The sequence below is a fragment of the Mustelus asterias genome, chromosome 21 (assembly GCF_964213995.1).
Source record: "Mustelus asterias chromosome 21, sMusAst1.hap1.1, whole genome shotgun sequence".
Classification (NCBI taxonomy): domain Eukaryota; kingdom Metazoa; phylum Chordata; class Chondrichthyes; order Carcharhiniformes; family Triakidae; genus Mustelus; species Mustelus asterias.
Window position 1 is genome coordinate 71323622 of NC_135821.1, and position 22192 is coordinate 71345813.

Consider the following 22192-nt stretch of genomic DNA (forward strand, 5'->3'; position numbering starts at 1 on the left):
TACAAGGGGGCATAACTATAGGGTTCATGGTGGGAGATATAGGAAGGATATCAGAGGTAGGTTCTTTACGCAGAGAGTGGTTGGGGTGTGGAATGGACTGCCTGCAGTGATAGTGGAGTCAGACACTTTAGGAACATTTAAGCGGTTATTGGATAGGCACATGGAGCACACCAGGATGGTAGGGAGTGGGATAGCTTGATCTTGGTTTCAGATAAAGCTCGGCACAACATCGTGGGCCGAAGGGCCTGTTCTGTGCTGTACTGTTCTATGTTCTGTTACCTGCAAACCAACTCCTTGTGATTCTTGCGCAAGGACACCCAGGTCCCTCTGCACAGCAGCATGCTGCAATTTTTTACTATTTAAATAATAGTTCCATTTTGCTGTTATTCCTACCAAAATGGATGAGCTCACATTTACCAACATTGTACTCCATCTGTCAGACCCTCGCCCACTCACTTAGACTATCTATATCCCTTTGCAGAATTTCAGCATCCCCTGCACACTTTGCTCTGCCACTCATTTTAGTGTCTTCTGCGAATTTTGACACACTACACATGGTCCCCAGCCAATTAGTTATGTTTGACTTTACAAAGGTTCGGTGAAAGCTCATTGGGAGCAGGTTCTCTCCCTCCCCCCTCCCCCCCCCACCCCGTAAAGGTGCTATATAAATAAGTTGTTGTTGATGGTGGTCACTGGTTTGGAGGTCAGACGCGGTGACTAACTTGGCCCCAGTTGAATATCACACAAATTCCTCCTCAGCCACGGCATAGGAGATCCACCAGTATTTAAATGAGAAAACTGTAAGCAAGTTTTTTTTTAAAAAGCTGCTGCTCTTTTTAAAAGGAAAAAAAAAGGAAATAAAGTTACACGAGGAGTGCAGTATTAACCGAATGTGTGTGTTCACCCATCTCACTGGAGGGGGGGGAAAGAAAACTTGTAGGCGGGGAAAAAACAACCCAACGCTGTAAATCGTGTGTGTGTTACAGGCAGTAATGAAGGAATGTGCTGTAAATGGGTGATATACTGAGTGGAGGCGTTACATACAAAAGAAAGTTGGGGGCGGTGTTGACGCTCAGTTTAGAAAGGGGCTTGTTAGGATACAGAAAGGGGAAGTGGGGATCGGGATTATTGGGTCAGAGGCAGTTTCAGCCCCCTCCCCCTCTCTCCCTCCCCTCTCTCCCTTTCATTGCCCCTTGTTCTGGTTGCCTCCACGCTAGGACTGGCAGTCCCGCCGGGGTGTCAGTTTCCTGTCGAGTTAATTTCCCTCGCCGCGGGCGGCAAGAATTCTGTTTCGTGAGGCAGCGTCCAAGGTGTGGGTGGGGGGGGGGGGGGGGGGTGTGTTACTCTGGAGCCTGGGATGTGCGAATTAAAACCACCAGGGAATTAATTGGAAATGACGAGAGGTGTAAAAGCGATCGCCAGAGAAACGGTCAGCCCGAGTCTCCAACCACCCGAGGGGCAATCAGAGAATAACATCCACCCAGAGAGGAGGTAAGAGTTTCTCACCCTATCCTGCTCCTGCCTTCATTTCAATATCGAGTGTGGCGATGGCCAAGTTTAATGACAGTGCCTGAAAAAAAAGGAACCTCTGAAAACGCAGAATGACCGAGCTTAACTGTCCGGCAGAAAGTTTATGATGGCATTTTTCATTTAACATAACTGGGCTCAGAGAAGACTGATCAAATTAAACCTGCATCGACGGAGTAATTTACACTTCAATTATTTAATTCCTTTTGTCTGACTATAATCGCCAGCCTCGTTGGCTTAAAATTCAAAGTCGAATTTGAATGGGAAATGGTAAATTGTTCTCTGTCGGAGTGAAATTCCTTTCAATTCACGCTAAGACAGCACCTTACACAAAGCTGGCTATTGTTTTGTCTCGCTCAATGTGTGGCCTGGTTCTTTCATCTCGAGCCTTCAACTTCATTTTATCCCAACCTTGCTTGTCTGCATTTTATCACTGGTGATGTGATCGGCAGGGAATCTCCCAATCTGCCACCTTTAAATGCTTCTTCCATTCCCCACATCTCCAATGTTCTGGCATGAAGAATTGTCACAACCGCCTCCCCCTCTTAGCACATTCTTTATCAAAGACGTGTATACTGTGCTATTCCTTCTCTCCCAATCAGTCTCCTCCAATATCAGGCCTCCAAAATCCACCCTTGGGTGTTGCCTGAGCACAATTTGGATTTTTTTTCCCGGACTGTTGCTTTCGCTGTTAAGCTTTGATGCTGTTAATGTTTCTATAAATCCTGTACATTTGAAAGAGAGAGTGAACAGGAGGGTGGGTGGGAGCCAGACAATAAAGGTGGCACAAGAGAGTCTAAAATTGGGAAGGAACTTTGTTTTCCGCATTTAAAAAAAACTTCCTTTAAATCCACAAAGAGACCCAAGATCAACAAATCTCCCAGACATGATGGTCCCCCCCCCCCCCCCCCGCCCCTGGGTGTTGAAAGAGGTAGGTGGAAAAAAATGAAGATGCTCAATTTTCCAAAGCCCCCTCCCCAGCCAGATTTCCGAATTGTGCCTTTGGGTTGCAGAATTGAAAAAGTCACTCCATTATTTAAGAAGAAAGGGAAATCAATGGAACCAGGGACCTGTCAGTTTAATGTCAATTTTGCAAAAGTTACTGGCATCTTATTCCTTGTTACCCATGTGATGGAGAGGAAGTTGGAGCCTCTCCCATCACCATCCCAAGCTCCAGACTGCAACATGTATGTAAACGTGCAGGTTGCCACAGCAACCTGGACTCGCTGAGTGACCTGTAACACACCATCATGGGGACCTGGTATCAGAGACAGAGTTACTGAGCACTGGGACAAATGTGAACTGAGCAGAGAATCAGTGACCACTTGTGAAAGATCGGTCATGTCTGAAAAGCCTTGAGTTTTTTGAGGAGGTTACCTGCACAGTGAATAAGGGGCAGCTGCGGCCAGAATCCATCTGCATTTGGTGTCTGCCAAACATCAGAAAATTTGTCTTTAGTGGGGTAATGGTGCAGATTCACCGGAATGATAGGGGCTTAAAAGAGTAGATTCCGAGTACAGCTTGCATAAAAATAACTTTAATTCCCTTTGTTTAGACCAATGTTTTTCGAGCATTTTTTCTGGTGACCCACTTTTACCAAATGGCTGTCCCTTGCGATCCACAACACGCTCACTAACACTTGTCTCTGGCCCTCTCTTTCATAGAACAAAAGGATTCATGTCGGCTTCCCAGAAAGGGAATTGGTGCCAAGTGCATGTACGTACATGACACCTGGCACCAAGTGCATGTACAGGGTGTGCTGTTCTGTTTATTCTGCCTCATGTGGTCATACATGGTACTGTAACAAGAACTTGCCCAGAGAAAAAATTGGGGGGTGGGGGGGGGGGGGGGGGCGGAAAAGGTCAGGAAATCTTTGAGGATCATTTTTGGCGACCCATTCTTTAACATCCCACGACTCACCTGCAGGTCATGACCCCCACTTTGAAAAAAACTGCTTCAGACAGTTGAGGGGTGACCTAAGAACAAAGAACAAAGAACAAAGAACAGTACAGCACAGGAAACAGGCCCTTCGACCCTCCAAGCCTGTGCCGCTCCTTGGTCCAACTAGACCAATCGTTTGTATCCCTCCATTCCCAGGCTGCTCATGTGACTATCCAGGTAAGTCTTAAACGATGTCAGCGTGCCCGCCTCCACCACCCTACTTGGCAGCGCATTCCAGGCCCCCACCACCCTCTGTGTAAAAAACGTCCCTCTGATGTCTGAGTTATACTTCGCCCATCTCAGCTTGAGCCCGTGACCCCTCGTGATCGTCATCTCCGACCTGGGAAAAAGCTTCCCACTGTTCACCCTATCTATACCCTTCATAATCTTGTATACCTCTATTAGATCTCCCCTCATTCTCCGTCTTTCCAAGGAGAACAACCCCAGTCTACCCAATCTCTCCTCATAGCTAAGACCCTCCATACCAGGCAACATCCTGGTAAACCTTCTCTGCACTCTCTCCAATGCCTCCACGTCCTTCTGGTAGTGCGGCGACCAGAACTGGACGCAGTACTCCAAATGCGGCCTAACCAGCGTTCTATACAGCTGCATCATCAGACTCCAGCTTTTATACTCTATACCCCGTCCTATAAAGGCAAGCATACCATATGCCTTCTTCACCACCTTCTCCACCTGTGTTGCCACCTTCAAGGATTTGTGGACTTGCACACCTAGGTCCCTCTGTGTTTCTATACTCCTGATGACTCTGCCATTTATTGTATAACTCCTCCCGACATTATTTCTTCCAAAATGCATCACTTCGCATTTATCCGGATTAAATTCCATCTGCCACCTCTCCGCCCAATTTTCCAGCCTATCTATATCCTGCTGTATTGCCCGACAATGCTCTTCGCTATCCGCAATTCCAGCCATCTTCGTGTCATCCGCAAACTTGCTGATTACACCAGTTACACCTTCTTCCAAATCATTTATATATATCACAAATAGCAGAGGTCCCAGTACAGAGCCCTGCGGAACACCACTGGTCACAGACCTCCAGCCAGAAAAAGACCCTTCGACCACTACCCTCTGTCTCCTATGGCCAAGCCAGTTCTCCACCCATCTAGCCACTTCTCCTTGTATCCCATGAGCCTTAACCTTCTTAACCAACCTGCCATGTGGGACTTTGACCAGATAAGGTTTCCAGACACAGATAAACTAGTTCCTCTGGTGGGAAACCTTATCTGGAAAATATCCAGGCTTGGGCTGACAAGTGGCAGTAACATTCGCTCCACAGAAATGCCAGGCAATGACCATCACCAATAAAAGACAATCTAACCACCGCCCCATAACATTCAATGGTGTAACCATCACTGAATCCCCCACTGTCAACATCCTTGGGGTTACCATTGACCAGAAACTCAACTGGACTTGCCACATAAAAACACTGGCTACAAGAGCAGATCAGAGGCCACGAATACTGTGGTAACTCACCTCCTGACTCCCCAGAACCTATCCACTATCTGCAAGGCACAAGTTAGGAGTGTGATGGAATACTCCACACTTGCCTGGATTGGTGCAGCTCCAACAACACTCAAGAAGCTTGACATCATTCTGGACAAAGCAGCCCGCTTGATTGGCACCACATCCACAAATATCCATTCCCTTCACCACCGACGCTCAGTAGCAGCAGTGTGTACTATCTACAAGATGCACTGCAGCAATTCACCAAAGATCCTTAGACAGCACCTTCCAAACTCACAACCACTTCCATCAAGAAGGACAAGAGCAGCAGATACCTGGGAACACCACCACCTGCAAGTTCTCCTTTAAGCCACTCCCCATAGTGACCTGGAAATATATTGCCGTTCCTTCACTGTCGCTGGGTCAAAATCCTGGAATTTCCTCTCTAATGGCATTGTGGGTCAACACAGTAAGAGTTTTAACAACACCAGGTTAAAGTCCAACAGGTTTATTTGGTAGCAAATGCCATTTGCTACCAAATAAACCTGTTGGACTTTAACCTGGTGTTGTTAAACTTCTTACTGTGTTTACCCCAGTCCAATGCCGGCATCTCCACATTGTGGGTCAACCCACAGCACGTGGTCTGCAGCGATTCAAGAAGGCAGCTGACCATCACCTTCTCAAGGGTAACTAGGGATGGGCAATAAATGCTGGCCGAGCCAGCGAGTCCCACGATTGAATAAAACAAAATCCAAAACTAGAGGGCATCATCTTAAAATTAGAACTAAGCTAATCAGGAATGAAATGAGGAAGTACCGTTCTATACAGAGAGCAGCGCAAACCTGGATCTCAAAGACTCTGGATGCTGGGGGTCAGTTGACATTTTCAAGCCCAAGATCAATAGATTTTATTGATTAAAAGTGGCTGGATGTGGGAGAAAGGCTGGTAAATGGTGTTGAAGTTCAGATCAGCCATTATCTAATTCATTGGCAGGACAGCCTTCAGGGGCTAATTAACCTACTCTGTAAACGTTGGCCCTTACCTATGTGTATTTTAAAAAAACTCTAAACACCTTGTGTAGTTCCATATAAAGGCAAAATAGTTCAATTAGTTACATTATCAATGCCGAGTTCTGTATCAGAAATAGGAGCAAGAAATGTACCATATGATTACTCGAGCCTTAGTAAAATTGTGGCTAACCTTCTGCCACAACCCAATTTCCTGCCCTCGCCCCAGAACCTTTGATTCCTTTAGTGCCAAAGATTTGTCAATTTCAACCACTGAGCGTCTTCAGAATCAGATTTGTTACAGCGCAGAAAGAGGCCATTTGGCCCATCGCGTCTACATCCGCTCTTCAAACCAACATCATGATTTAGTGCCATTCTCCTGCCTTTTCCCCGTACCCCTGCACACATTGTTTCTATTCAAATAATCATCCAATGCCCTCTTGAATGCCTTGATTGAACCTGCCTCCACCACACTTCCAGGCGGAACGTTACAGACCCCAACTATTTGCTGTGTGGAAAAAGTTTTTTCTCAAATTGCATTTGTTTCTTTTGCAAATCACTTTAAATCTGTGCCCTCAATTCTTTTACAAGCTGGAACAATTTTCTGCTTATCTACTCTGTCCAGCCCCCTCATGATTTTGAACATCTCTATCAAATCTCCACTTAGCCTTGTTCTCTCCAAGGAGAACAGTCTCAACTACTCCAATCTATCATCATTACTGAACTTTCTCATCCCTGAGACTATTTTATAAACCTCTTCTGCACTCTCTCCAATATGTTCACATCCTTCCTACAGTGTGGCACCCAGAACTGTACACAATTCTCTAGCTGAGATCTAACTAGTGTCCTATATAAGTTCAGCATAACCTCCTTGCTCTTGTACTCTATGCCCCTATTATTAAGTCAAAGATACTGTATGTTTTATTAACTGCCCTCTTCATCTGTCCTGCCACCTTCAATGATCTATGCACATATTCACCCAGATTCCTCCGTTCCTGTATACCCTTTAGAGTTGTCCCCTATATTTTAAGTTGTCTCTCCGTGTTCTTCTCATGAAAATGAATCATCTTGTACGACTCTGCACTTGTCTGCCCATTTTACCAACTTGTCTATGTCCTTTTCAAGTTCTACAGTCTCCTCACAGTTTACAACATTTACAAGTTTTATATCATCCACAAACTTTGATATTGTCCCCCGCACACCAAGGTTCAGATCTTTAATATATATCAGGAAAAACAAGGGGCCCAAAAATGACCCCTGGGGAACACCACTACCAAACCTTGCTCCAACCCAAAAAGAATCCATTGACCATTACTCTCTGCTTCCGATTACTCAGCCAATTTTGTATCCAATTTTGTTGCTACTGCCCCAACTATTCCATGAGCTATAACTTCTCACAAGTCTGGGGTTGTGCGTTTTGAGATTTTTAGTGAATAATTTTCTCCTTATCTCAGTCCTAAATGGCTGATCCCGTACCTACCTGTGACACCTCGTTCTAGATTCTCCAGTTAGGGAAATCATCCTCTCAGTATTTACCCTGTCAAGTCAAAGGACAATTTTATTTGTTGCTATGAGACCACCCCTCAGTGTTCTAATCTCCAGAGAATGCAGGCTCAATCTTCTCAATTTCTCCTCATTAGACAACTCAGGATCTCAGATTGTGTAGAATTCTGCTAATCTCCGTCTCATCTGTAACTGATACTCCAGGTGTGATACAAAATGTACAGTAAAATATCTGAAGTAGACTGAAATACCACAGGAGATTGACACATCCAAAAGCTACTGGACCAAGTGCTGGAACATGGGATTAGAATAGATAGATGCTTTATGGCCGGCACAGGCACAATGGGCCAAAGGACCTCTTTCTGTTTTGTAAAACCTGATGACTCCATGACTTGTATTGAAGAGCTGTGTTAGAAATCATTTAAGTTGCATATATGTATCAATGTGAAGATTTGCTACCACCATAAAATATGTAACGTTACTCCAACAAATGAAGTGCGACTTGGTATTAAATGTGAGACTAGGCTGTACATTGGTGACAGTAAAAATTGTGGTCATTGCCAAAGGAACTTTTATAAAAGTAACGTGAAAAACTCTTGGATATTTTACTGCAATAACTTTAAATTTTCATTTCCAGATTGTCTTGTTGGAGTTTTTCTAACACTGTTTCACTGGCACTAGTGATAAACCTCCAATTCTTGTCTAGTTCCGATTTGAGACCAGTACAGATAAGGAAGTTGAATTCATTATTGCTAACCTGGCACCAATGTAAATATAGTAGTTGAAGCCCTGATGTATCATTGCAATTTAGATAAGGCTGGTGGAGTAACATTCTCCTTCCCTTGTTGGCATATTGCCTTGAGTGAAATGAGCTTGGGCAGTTTGTATTCCAAACTGTTGTAATGTAGAAAATGCATCACAATCCCAGTAAAACATCCTACCGATGTTGGAGCACCAATCACCAACCAAAATTTGACACCAGCTACATAGGGGAGATATTAGGAAAGGTGACCCTTGGTCAAAAAGCAGTCTATAATTTGTCCGGATTGATTAATATTTCTCAGAACGATCACAAAGTTGGTTGGTGTGCAGAAACAGGCATTCTTTCTCGTGCAGGAGAGCTGCTGTTCTGAGGTCGAAGCAGGGCAGAAAGTTCCAATTGGTTCTGCACACAAGTCATGAATGAACTGTGCGCAAAATCTGAAAAATGTTTCATTCCCCATCACTTTCATAAAATTCTGCAATAAAATCCAATTTTAACCCTCCAAAGACTCAATAAAATCAAATAAATAGCTTTTAATTTCTGTGGAAGCCTGATGGCTTCTATCAGAAAGCTTCATTGAAAATGGATTCCAGTTTATGTGCCAATCATCTTTCTATGATGGCATCTTCAAGTACTGTCTCCATGTAGCTTAACCTTAGATCCAAAAGGCCCTTAATATGTTTCTCCTCTTCTTTGCCCCCCTTAGCATTTACACTGTCTGTGAGTGGAATGTACGCAATCTAAAAGTGGAATTAGGTTCGAGAAAGAAAGAATGGTGAAAAGGAGGAAATTGAATTATTCATTTTATGTTGTTAAATTCTCACCATGCATCTCCTGCAACTGAGAGCAACCTAAATGTGGAATGTGCAGGAGGATTTTCAACATATGCCTGACTCCGTAGGAATCAAAACAAAAATAGTTCAGCTTCCTGTTTTTTTTCCCCCAAGAAAGCAAGTCCATGAGATAACACGGCCTTTGGAAGCTGCATTTTAAATGTTAATGCCACTAGCATGCTGTGAGGCAGTTCCACCAACTTGCAAAAATAGTTTTCATTAACGTAATACAAGAAAAATGTGATAGACAACCGGACATGGTGACAAATATAAGCAGCAAAAGCTTTGTGAGTCACTCAGATTCCTTTTTCCGATAACATTTTACACAGTTGGTATCCTTATGTTATAATTTGTGGTCCTTAATAGCTACTCAATCATTACATTATAAAATGTAATATTTTGAGTCAACATAATAGATTCCAGGACTATTTCAGAGAAGAGGAGGAGTGTTATTCCCGGTGTCCTGGTCAATGTTTATCCCTTAATCAATGTCACAAAAAACAAATTATTTGGCTGTTATCATATTGCTGTTTGTGGGATTTGCTGTGTGGATATTAGCTTCTGCCTTTCCTATTTTACAACTGACTACAGTTCAAAGGTACTTTATTAGTTATAAAGTGCTTTGAATCATAGAATCAAACAGTGCAGAAGAGACCCACTGAGTCTGCACGGACACGCAAGCACTTGGCTCATACCTTGAATGTAATGACGTGCCAAGTGCTCATCCAGATACTTTTTAAAGGATGCGAGGCAACCCGCCTCTACCACCCTCCCAGGCAGCGCATTCCAGACTGTCACCACCCTCTGGGTAAAAAAGATTTTCCCCACATCCCCCCACTAAACCTCCTGCCCCTCACCTTGAACTTATGGGGTTGGTTTGGGGGGGGGGGGGGCGGGCGGGGAGTTGTTGGCAGGACTGTAAGATCCTGTCGGCGTAAACAGCAGCAAGATTTCATATGGGGAGGCACGAGCATTTGTAGTCTTCACCTGAAGTTAGGTTGGATGGCGGAAGATAATTGAATCATAGAATCATTTATTTTTTACTTCCATTATGAACTGTATCATTTCAATTGAAAACAGTCTAAGCAACTTGTCCTTGTATAACCATATCCTTTAGCCATTATTGACATTGCAGTATCCCCACTGACAGGATAGACTAATGACAGTGTAACAGGTTTACATGGGGAGGTCCCATTCTGAATACTTATAAGGAAAATGGTTAAAAAGAAATGTACACAGATTTTAAATGTATGTCGAAGCGTTGATCACTGCTGGCTGATCTTATATTGTTGAGCCTGACAAAAAAAACTCAGCAACGCAACTATTTGCTCTTCCAAATTTGGCTTAGATCTCCAGAATTATTTTGAACGTGATAGGAATGAGTTGAGAGTGTCACACAAGAACTATTTGGCATGGCATTAAAATGTAAGTATGATTTTTCATTTGTCACATTGGTACTGCTTTTGAAGCGTAATTATCAGTGCTATAATCTGAGGTTGTCATCGAAATATTTTTCTCTGTGGTTTCACAGATGTTCCCACGCTGGTTCTTATCAACAGCAGCAATGACAACTTTCCTTTACTTTGGGAAAAAAAAATTCCCAGGCATTGCCAAAAGATTTGTGGGAAACAAACAGGAAAGGAGAAATCAGCAAATGACCAAAAACCGTTGATGACAAATTTCAATGACACATTGCACTGATATCATGCTTTTAACATAATAAAATGTCCCAAGACACTTCACAGGAGCATTATAAAATATTTTTTTTTACTGAGTCATAAAAGGAGATAGTAAAGAAAATGACCAAAGCATAGGTTTTAAGGAGAGTTTTAAAAGAGGAAAGAGAGAAAGGGAATTACAGAGCTGAGGCCGTGGCAGCTACAGGCCCAGCCACTAATGGTTCAGCAATTAAAATCGGGAATGTTCAATGTTAATTGTATTGGCTGAAGTTAAGTACAACAGCTGATAGACATTGGGTGGTTACTTATGAGCATATATACAGAAACATTGACTGACATGGGAACAGAGTGGATTCAGGAGGGTATATACTTGTAATCTTGAATCTATTCCAAGTGAAAGACAGGCACTACTTTTTTTCCTTCAGCAACTGGCAAACAGGAGTAAAACATTCAAGAGGCCAGAATTAAAGGAGTACAGATATCTCGGAGGATGTGGGGTTGAAGGAAATTCCAGAGACGGGAAGGGGTAAGACCTTGGAGGGATTTTGAAAAGAAGGTTGTTGCATTGCTTGACCGGAAGCCAGCTCAGAGTCGACTTAAGACACAGGTGACTGAGTTTTGGATGACCTCAGGTTTACAGAGGCAGGAATGAAAAATGGTGGGGGAAGCTAGTGCGGACTGAGTAGCAAGAGGAGGAATTACAGGGAGTATATGCCAGCCAGCTGAAAGTTTTGGTGTGAATGGTTGGGCAAAGGGAGGGGGAAACACTCATGAAGTTGGAGTCAGGGAAAGGGCAATATAAAGCCAGAGGATGGTGTGGAGATTGGATGGGCTGAAGCCATAAAGAGACTTGAAGCAGTTGAAATTTCTTGACTGTTGCACAAGAAGTTTAAAATTGTGCAGATCGCTGAATCGCAGGTGGTGCCATGGGTGGCGAGGGAACACTTTTTATTATTTAGTGATACATCTTGCTTTTGAAGCCATTTTATTTATGTCAGACTACAGGTAGACAAGGCTTAGGTTTTTGTAATGCACACATATTTAGGCCTACTGTGTACACATCCAAAAACTAAAAATATTCAAATAGCAGAACGCCCTCAAGGGTTTTGGATAAAAGATACTCAACCTATAATGTATTTACATATAATTAACTGGAAATATAACACACACAATTTAGCTGCTATTGTAGAGTACAATATCAACTGCAAATATAATAAGCAAACTATACAACTGACTAATTATCTTTTTTCAATTATTTCCCACAAAGCAAAGATTTCATTTCTAGAATGAAGAATTTTCAGGGTTCTGCCTTTGCTTTGGGCGGTGCTAATTAATATTAAACTTGTTTCTCTGTCTGAGAAAATCCTACAATTTCTGAATGTAAAAAACCTCTAATTTGGGCCTTAATTTGGAAAATCCTAAAGATTTCCTTTTCTAGGAAAAATGATTTCTACTATTTAGTTATAATCCAGGAACATTTGTATTAATATAAAATGCACAGTATAACTTGCCTATAATTGATGTCTTTAACCTTTGGCAACACCCTTCATTTGGTCCCAAGCACTTTAAATATTTAATCTAGATTTTAGAATATTCTATTAGCAAGGTGGTATTGCACATCAGAATCTGAGTCGGTGGAAGATTCAGTTCGGAACATTTAAAGCAACAAACATTTACAGTTTTTTTTCCATTTGGACTCTTAACTCTTTCTTTATCACATACCAACACCTCAGTCCAACAACTGGCTGGTACCACCCTTGGCATAACTTGGGTTATGGAGGGAACATGAAACAAAATGACCATGTAAAACCAAAATAAATATTCAATAAATGATGGTGCGAAATATATTTTCCCAGTCATCAGCTATGATGACATGTCTCCTAGGACACTCGTCCTTTGAAAGAGATATCCTTTGACTACATTTGTTGTAGAGGCAATCCATGTGTCATGAAATGAAGACCACTTAATATTATTAATAATAATATTAATTAATAATTTAAATGAAGATAATGTTTTGTGTTGATTGCCTGAGAAATGGTGCGTGGCATCCCACCATCTGATGACCTTTGCAAAATGAGCTTCTGGCTTTGTGAAGCTTTAACTTTCAGTGAAACTTTTAAAATCTTAACAATGTTTGTGCTCCACATTTCTATCAGTGGGTGGCACAGTGATTAGCACTGCTGCCTCACAACGCTAGGGACCCGGGTTCAATTCCAGCCTCGGGTGACTGTCTGTCTGTGTGGAGGTTCTCGGACCGTATCTTGAGTCAGCACTCGCCGTTTTGTGAACCTGCACCTTTACTGCAAAGCCTCTTTAAAATGCATTAATTTCATACAGCGTAGAGCGTATCTTACTGGACTGTTTGTTAAAATTCCAACCTGCTCTGTCATGTTATACATAAGTTGTGATGTTGATTAGGACAGAGGTACAAATGGGGCGGGGGGGGGGGTCTGTTTTTGAGTTGGGTGTGTGCAGTTGTTATAATCAGTTTTGCGGTTCACTCTGCCTTGTGGAGGAACTGGAATGGAACATCCGAAATGTTCTCCCTGTGTCTGTGTGGGTTTCTGCCCACGCTCCAAAGATGTGCAGGTTTGGTGGATTGGCCATGGTAAATTGGCCCTTAGTGTCCCAAGATGTGTAGGTTAGGGGGATTAGTAGGGTAAATGTGTGGGGTTATGGGGATAGGGTAGGGGTGGGCCGGATAACATGCTCTGTCGGAAAGTCGGTGCAGACTCGATGGGCTGAATGGCCTACTTCAGTGATTCACTCTGGGTCCAGCTGTTGTAAGTTAAAAAACAATATTGTGGTATTTGTCCATAATTAATTACTTGTCTATGTATGTTTGCTTTTTCACATTGAGAGATATTGGCTTGTTTAATATTTGAAAGGTTAGGATTCGCACACACTTTCAGAGAAACATGAATTAGTTAATCAGCTGATGTTGAGGCGCATTACTTCATTGCTAAGTTGATTCCATTGACAATCAACATGATGTCTCATATCAGGCTGTCTCTTGACATATAAAGGTTAGGTGGATTGGCCATGGTAAATTGGCCCCTTGGTGTCCCACGATTAGGGGGTTAGGGGGATTAGCAGCGTAAATATGTGGGGTTACAGGGATAGAGCCTGGGTGGGATTGTTGCCGGTGCAGGCTCGATGGGCTGAATGGCCTCCTTCTGCACTGTAGGGATTCTATAATTCTATAACTTAAAATTGAATGAAATGTTCATTAGGTCAGTAAGTGCCGCTCTAATCTTTTGTGGAATTATTTGATGTATTTTAACCTCAATAACACAACAAAGTCAGGAGGCATGAGAAAAGGTTCTCATGCCTCCCTCTAAGACTTGCATTTATATAGCACCTTTTCTGACCACCAGTGCTTTTCAACCAATGAAGTACTCCTGAAACGTAGTCACTGTTGTAATGTAGCAGCCAATATCTGTCCAGCAAATTCCCATAAACAGCAATGTGATAATCAGATAAACTGCTTTTAGGTAATTGAGGAATAAATACTAACTCAACATCAGGGATAACTTTCCTGATTATTTTTTTCCCCTGTAGTAGTGCCGAGGGACTTTTTACCGTCACCCAATCAGGGGCTTCGGATTAATATTTCATCTGAAAGATGACATTGCCTCCGACAGTGCACTTCCTCAGTATTCCACAGGAACATCAGTCTTGTCCATATGTCTGAATACTTCAAGAAGGATTGGAATTCTCAGGGTTTTGTGTCTCCTTTTATCATAGAATCATAGAATCCCTGCAGTGCAGAAGGAGGCCATTCGGCCCATCAAGTCTGCACGAACTACAATCCCACCCAGGCCCTATCCCCATAACCCTACTAACCCCCCGATACTAAGGGGCAATTTAGCGTGGCCAATCAATCTTACCTGCACATCTTTGGAGTGTGGGAGGAAACTAGAGCACCCGGAGGAAACCCCTGCAGACACGGGGAGACAGTGATCCAAGCCGAGAATTGAACCCGAGTCCCTTGCTCTGTGAGGCAGCAGTGCTAAGCACTGTGCCACCCCATGTATGTAATCTCATATTCAACCAAAACAGATTAACTGGTCAACCAGCTCAGTGCTGGGAGCCCCACTGCTTTCACTAGCATGACACCAACTTCTAACCCAGTTCAGTGCTTTGGGACATTTCTAAAGTTTGATGTTTATAACTCACTCTTTTAACTTCTGCAAATTTAAATTTCCTCCTCCTATTTCCACTTAACTACTTCCCCTCCTTTTTGCTGAAGGGGATGATTTATTGTTGGTGTACAGTTACACAGATGCTGCCAATCTCTGGTAGAAGCACTTATTTGTGCCTTTGAAATTAGTTGATAATGGAAAGAATCCAGGCTTGACCAAGACTAACAAGTCATTCAGCTATGTGTGGGGCCCTGTTTTGCTCGAAATGGCTGCACATGTTTACCTAAAATAGTGCCCGTACTTCAAAGCGATTTACTGGCTGTCAAGAGTTTGGAGACTTTACTGAGAGTTTATTTATTAGTGTGATGAGTAGGTTTACATTAACACTGCAATGAAGTTACTGTGAAAATCCCCTAGTCGCCACACTCCGGCGCCTGTTCGGGTACACGGAGGGAGAATTTAGCGTGGCCAATTCACCTAACCAGCACGTCTTTCAGACTGTGGGAGGAAACTGGAGCACCCAGAGAAAACCCACACCGACACAGAGAGAACATGCAGACTCCGCACAGACAGTGACCCAAGCTGGGAATCGAACCCGGGTCCCTGGAGCTGTGAGGCAGCAGCGCTAACCACAGTGCCACCGTGCCAACACAATGAGGCATGAATGGCATTTCTTTCTTCTCAGAAGAAGCTGAGGAGGTAGAAATTCTGCTTCCAGTCCCCGGCTCACTCTGGGAGCACACCACATGTGTCCCAGCCTGTGGTCTGTATATCCATAGATGAAATGTGGAGTTCTGGTTATGCTCCCCCCTATGCACTGGCAGCGCAGAAGTGGACCTCTAAAACCACGGTTTCCAACTTCGAAACAAGAGTGACTTTTTACTGCGAGGACTTTTCCTTGGATAGAAAAGAGTGTTTTGGGCTCCCATACACATCTGCAATCATTTTCCTCCCACAGTAACTAATTGCAGTTATTAATGATTATTTTGGCTGCATTTTTGTTATGAACACTTCTTGATCATTATTTGCTCATTTTCTCCCTTGCAGCCAGGGAGGTTTAATCTATGGTCAAGTACAGCTGTTTAGCATACTGTGAATTTCACTTTTAAAACACTGTCCAAATACTTTCCAAAATAACAGCCCAAGGGTAACCATTAGCAACTATCTGCAGAACGCCTTCTGCGAATCGTGCTCAAAGCTGCTGGTATACTTTACAGGTTTAGAAAATCGAAACAAAGCCATTGGTCCATGTGTTTGCAATGTACAGCGTCCTAAAGGGACAAATAGTTTTATTATTTGTACACATAGAATGCAAGATGTTGTGTACTTTGTTACATCTGAAAGCCATCAGCCCCAGCCAATTACTGAACAGTATCAAAGCCACTGGAGTTGTTTCCCCTGGCTGACCTCCCATTTTGCACCCTCTGTACACTTGAGCTTATCCAACATTTCTGCTGCTTTTAACCTAACTCTTACCAAATTCTTTTTACCCATCATCTCCAGTGCTTGTTGACTGCGTTGACTCGCAGTCCACCAATACCACGATTTTTAAATTCTCGCCATTTTTTTCAAATCCTTGTCTGGTTTCCCCCTATCTCACAAGAAATAGGAGCAAGAGTTGACCGTATGTCCCATGATCCTTCTTTGCCACTCATACGATGATGTCTGATCTTCTGCCTGAGCGGCACCTTTCTTTCTGCTCTCCATATCCACTGAAGCCCAATGGGGTAAAAAAAATCTGTTTCAACCTTGAATATATTCAATGATGGACCTTCCACACCCCCTCTTGGGTAGAGAATTCCAAAGGTGTACAAAGATCTGAGTGAAGAAATTTCTCCTCCCCTCAGTCCAAATGATTATCCTGAGATTGTGCCCCTGTGTTCTAAATACCCCAGAAAGGGGAAACAACCTCACAGTGTCTTTCCTGCCAAATCCCTTCAGAGTTTTGAATGTTTCACTGGGGTCCTTCTAAATGAAGAAGAGCATAGGCTCAGTTTACCCGATCACTCTTCATAGCTTGCCCCTCTCACCCCAGGAACCAATCCAATGAACCTTCACTGTACTGTTTCCGAGGTAAGTGTATTTGGAGACCAAAACCTCCCATGGTATTCCAGGTGTGTTCTCACCAAAGCCCTGGACAATTGTAGCAAGACTTCCTTATTCTTGTATTTGCTCAGATCTCCTTACGATAAAGGCCAATGTACCATTTACCTTTCTAATTTCTTGTGGTACCTGCACACTAACCTTCTGTGTTTCTTTAACAAGTATACCCAATTCTCTTTCTATATCAAGTTTCACACCTTTGTTCCAGACAGGAAGGGAATGAAATGAAATAGTTCTGATTTCTCCCTTCACTTCCTGTCTGTAAACGAAAAGGTGTTCTTGATTTTCTTTTTATTTCCCCCTTAGTGTATTTTCCCCAGCCTTTGAATAATCCGCTATTAATAACTCGACAACAAACTGGAGACACGGTCAAATAAGAGGAATTGTTTATTTTATACACAAACAAAATGCGGGAAGAGGTTTCAGAATGTTCCCTCCTTTTGCATCCATTCAATAAAAGAGGTTTAACGGGAAGATGGGGCTTCAGGGCAAAGAGCACAATGAAAATAAGAGTTAGCGTTTCATGTGAGTCCAGGATCAGAAGTCCAATGGTGAATTCTTTCAGAGGTTGACAGGCTGAAACTGTTGATCCATCTTCCCAGAAACCAGGTCTCCACGATGGAGGAAGGTGCGCAGAGACGAATTCGCTTTATAGACACTGATATGGAGTTCTGACGTTTGCAGCTGTACAAATGTAGGTGGGGGCCAGGCAATTAACCTGGACAGAACACTTTCTGCTGCTGCCTGTTAGATGGTAAAGTGGTAGGCTGCCTGAGTTCAGTTCCACACGGCAATGTTACAGGTTCTAGCACCTGGGGGAGGTCCTGTGACTTACCTCTCACTACTTCTCCTGCGTTTTGGATAAAGGATATATTTTCCCAGGCCTGGAATCTTGACAGGTTTACTAGGGGAGTCGGGATCCCCCTTGTTCCTGTACACTGTCCGTGCCCAGAGCGCTGCCTTAAAAATGTAAAGGGTGTTGGTGTATTTCTTTGGAATTTGATTTTCTGCAGCCATGGGGCATTAGCGCTTCTTTAGAGATAACAAGATCCCTGTTGGCTTTCTGAAAGCTAGAAATTTCTCTGGTATCAGTCAGGTATATCAGGGTAAAGCCTTTGTCTATTTGATGTAGATATATATTTCCCTTCCTGTCTTTAGGATGACACAACTTCTGTAATTTATTGTTTTTTAAATTATCAAAGTTAATAACTTCATACATTTCCATGTAATATCTCCATCTGCCACTTTGTTGCCTATTCACTTAACCTGCCTATATCTCTTTGTACCCTCCCCACAGCTTACATTCCCATATTGTCAGCGAACCTGGATACCAGTAATGTTGGTCTTTGTATTCACCTGCAGACCCACAACTCTCCAAGAGCTCTGTTAGACCAGTTTTCTGGTCTCTTCCATATCCCTGATTTTCATTGCACCATCATTGACAGCCATCCAGGTCCCAAACTCTGGAATTCCCTCAAGCAAATCTCTGCGTCCTTTCTCTCTCTCCTATGATGCTCTGTAAAACTGATCTTGGTCAAGATGTCTTTACTGTGTTAAATTAAACCAGTTGTTTGAGTGCCGTGTTCCAATGTTTTGCTAAAATATTACAGATGTGTTTGTGAGCTCAGTCCTTCAGATCATTTTCATTTTACATTTATACGTTTCGTCCAGTATTTCTTAATTTTCCCGTTACATTCCCTCCATTTTCTCTCTCACTAAAAGTCACATTTTGCTTTTAAGAGATTTTTTAACTTGTTTTTTCCGATGGACAATGTGTGTTATCTTCCAGTTGTGTTCCAATGCTTGTTTTGTGGTTGGCATAAGTGAGTATTTGTGATTACAACATCCAGCTTCCATTTTAAAATGTGTTATTTGTAAGTGTGCATGCTAGTCAACATCTCTAGTCGACATGTTTTTTTTCTGTTTTAATGTAACTTTTCTCTCCTTTTTTATTTTAAGTGAAATTAAAACGTGGCAACATGACGACCATGGTGGGAGAGCCAGCTATAAGGAGCCAAGAAAACTTCAGTGGCCAACCAGATATTTCTTCACCTGCTAGAGCAATACAGCCAAAGGACAGATCCAGAGATAACAAAGATGTCAAAGCAAAAATCAAAATGCGTTCCCCTTCTGGGCTTTTCATTATATTAGGACTGTTTATCGTCACGGTGGGGATCGCTATAGCAGTTGTTGGCTACTGGCCACATAAGCACAATTCTTGGGTATCGGTGACTCACCAAGGAATAAACTCTAGTGAATCAAATGTTGTGACTCAGCGTGTGAGGGTAAGGCTACCATCTCACCCTACGCCAAAGCATGAGAAGTTGAAGTTGATTGGACCGCTGATCATGGGTTTTGGATTATTCATATTCATCTGTGCCAACACAGTGTTACAGGAAAACCGGGACAGGGAAACGAGACTTTTAGCACAGAGAAATATTTATTCTATGGCCAGCCAAGCTTGTAATGGAGAGAATAAAGAACCAAAACAGGTTGTGCACAGTCCCAGTCCTACCTCCACAGATACCAATTTTAGATGTTTAGAACAGTGTTGTGCCACTGAAAAATTCTGCAGGGCATTACATGGTCACGCAAGCCCTCAAAGTACAGATATATGGGCAGATTGTCACAGGTCTGTTAAACATAAAATGACTGCCCAATTGCTGCATCATAAAAGACCTTCTCCGTCCATCTCTCTTCATAGTGTACAATCAGACTCTTGCAATTCCAGTGAAAGAAACCTCAACGTCCCCTTGAGCTGTGACACTGACTCCTCAATTTCCATGTCAGTAATATTACCAGTTATTAAACTCAACAACTGCATCATTGACACTCCTGATGTTACTGCTGTGATGGAAGATATTGAACTGGATCAAAAATTGGTCATGGTTTCCACTGAAGACCTAAGCCAGTTACAAAGCTATGGGTACGTTCGGTCTAACAGTATTCGCAGCGCTGATGATGCTACTCGGGTTGTGCACATGGACTATTCCTTGCCCAGTAAATCATTTTCCACCAGGTTAGTTGGGAAGTTGCTGTCCCCAGGCACCGCCAGGAAAGTGTACGGTTCAGACATGCAACTTCACACGACGTGTGGTTACTCCAAGTCATTTGACCTCGGGAAGGATGCAAGTAAACTCAGTGAACAAAAAGGAGAGCAGAAGCATCGGAGCTGGCCACGTCTGGATTGCAGTTACCTCAAAAAGTATCTGAAACTGGAAAACAGAGAGGATTCTGTGGACAGGTTGCTTGAGCAGGTTGAACGCGAGTACGCGAATGAAGAACAAAACATTCAGGAGTTCAGCAACTCCAAAGAATGAACAAAATCAAAGATAGTTGTAAATTGGAAGATTAGAAATGTGGGTTCCAAATATTTTATCCAGGTGGTTATTTCTGTGAAGCCACCATTTGGGAACAATTAAAAATTTCCTTCACTGACAGCAACCGATTTGCAAAATGAATGGCCCAGTTTTGTTTTTTTTTTGTTGTAATTTGGCTGGGGGGTAATAAGCTGCCTGTTTATCGCTGCAGACTTTAGGCTTCGAGTCAGCAATTACAGCATCGGGCCCTTGGACAGTTAAAACTGTCACCTATTTCTGATTTGTCGGAGAGTATGAAATGATTCTGTGAGACCCCCTAACAGAGGCTTCCGAACAAATGAACTCCACTACCTTCTGTTCAACTGAACATTTTTCCCCTGCATCCCTAATGCTTGTTCCAATATAATCTGAACCTCTTTTTCTCCAGTAAATTTCTTTTCCTGTTTCCATGTGATCATTTCAAGAGTGGACTCCTTCCTTTTCTTAGTCCTCATTAGCACGTAATAAAAATTCCATATGGATGGGGTCAGCTCCTATCTTTATGCTGACAAGACTTACCTTACCATCCCCTTTGACTCTTCAAACATTAATCGGCTCTCTGACTACTCACTCAAGCTCAAGTGGTGAAGCCTGGAAGCCGTGCTATTTGGCACCTCTCAAACACTCCAAACTTTATCCCCAACATTTGTTGCCCTGTGACCGCTCCCCCCCAACCCCCCCTCCCCGAGCTGCTCAACTAGCTTGAGATGTTTAACAACACCAGGCTAAAGTCCAACAGGTCATAAACCTGTTGGACTTTAACCTGGTGTTGTTAAACTTCTTACTGTGTTTACCCCAGTCCAACGCCGGCATCTCCACATCACAACTAGCTTGAACCAGATTGTGCACGCTCGGAGTGTCTTATTTGACCCCAAACTGACCTCCAACCTCCTACTTTCCATCCACTAAAAATCAATTATTTCTACCTCCTATATAGTCTGATTATGCTCCTACTGCATCTCAATCATTTTAACCTGTTGCAGCCAATATTATAAAATACTTATTCTAAAATTATAACTTATAAATTAAAAATGATAAAAATGAATGAACTTCAATGAACTCCTAAACGCCATTTTACGAAGACATCTGATGGTGTAAACTCTGCATCCACATTCCCCTCACACCAGGCAAAGTCTCTGTCACCCTTTTCTTCTCCACATCCATTGTCCTACTCCAGATAGCCAGAGAGTAAAAAAAACTACAGCTTAATATTTACACATTTGAGTTTTTATTTACAGAGACACACATTACAAGCATCGGCCTCCCAACCCAACAACCACAGATTCACTTTGCTCCTACTTATACCTCTTTCGAAAAACCCATGAAGAGTTAAGTGCCCCATTTGAAAGTGGCACATTCACTGTAACAAAACTTTAAAGGTAATTTAATATCTTGAATTAAAATGTTGTTCCCGGGGTTGATGATGCGCTCCAGTTCCTCTGGTGACCACTGGTTTTGGAAAGCCTGAAGCCAGCTGGCAGAGACCATGTGCTCCAAGAGAGGCAGTTCAGTTGTATGACCCCATTGGCTGCTATTGCCAGGGCCTGTTGATAGCCATCTTGGCCAGGCTCAGGAGCAGATCCACGAGGAGATCTCCCGACCTTCCCACTCCCTTTCCACACTGGGTGGCTAAAGATCAGGAGCGTGGGACTGAAGTCCCAAGAAATACAGGAGCAGCTCCCACAGATAATGGGAGAGGGACTGCAGCCTCTCACAGTCTACGTAAATGTGAGTTACAGACTCGAAGAGAAATTACAGATGGTAGAGTCTGTGAATCGACTTAATCATGAATTACATGGGACTGCCTGTGCAAAACCCTCCACGACCTTTCCTTCCTTATCGGAGTCCAAGCGAATCTCCAGTTAATG

The 22192-nt window shown here is 42.9% G+C and overlaps 1 protein-coding gene across 2 annotated transcripts; it reads left to right on the forward strand.

Moving 5' to 3' along the window:
• The first annotated feature begins 1099 nt into the window (after positions 1-1099).
• LOC144508981 (transmembrane protein 200A-like) lies at positions 1100-20999 on the forward strand. 2 transcript variants are annotated; one of them, XM_078237200.1, is made up of 3 exons: positions 1351-1491; positions 10387-10463; positions 18925-20999. In XM_078237200.1, the coding sequence occupies exons 2-3, from the start codon at positions 10451-10453 to the stop codon at positions 20283-20285; spliced, it is 1374 nt and encodes a 457-aa protein (XP_078093326.1). In that variant the 5' UTR covers positions 1351-1491; positions 10387-10450; the 3' UTR covers positions 20286-20999. The 2 variants fall into 2 exon arrangements, with proteins under 2 accessions (XP_078093327.1, XP_078093326.1); XM_078237201.1 differs by lacking the exon at positions 10387-10463 and having other exon boundaries at positions 1100-1491.
• Positions 21000-22192: the final 1193 nt, after the last annotated feature.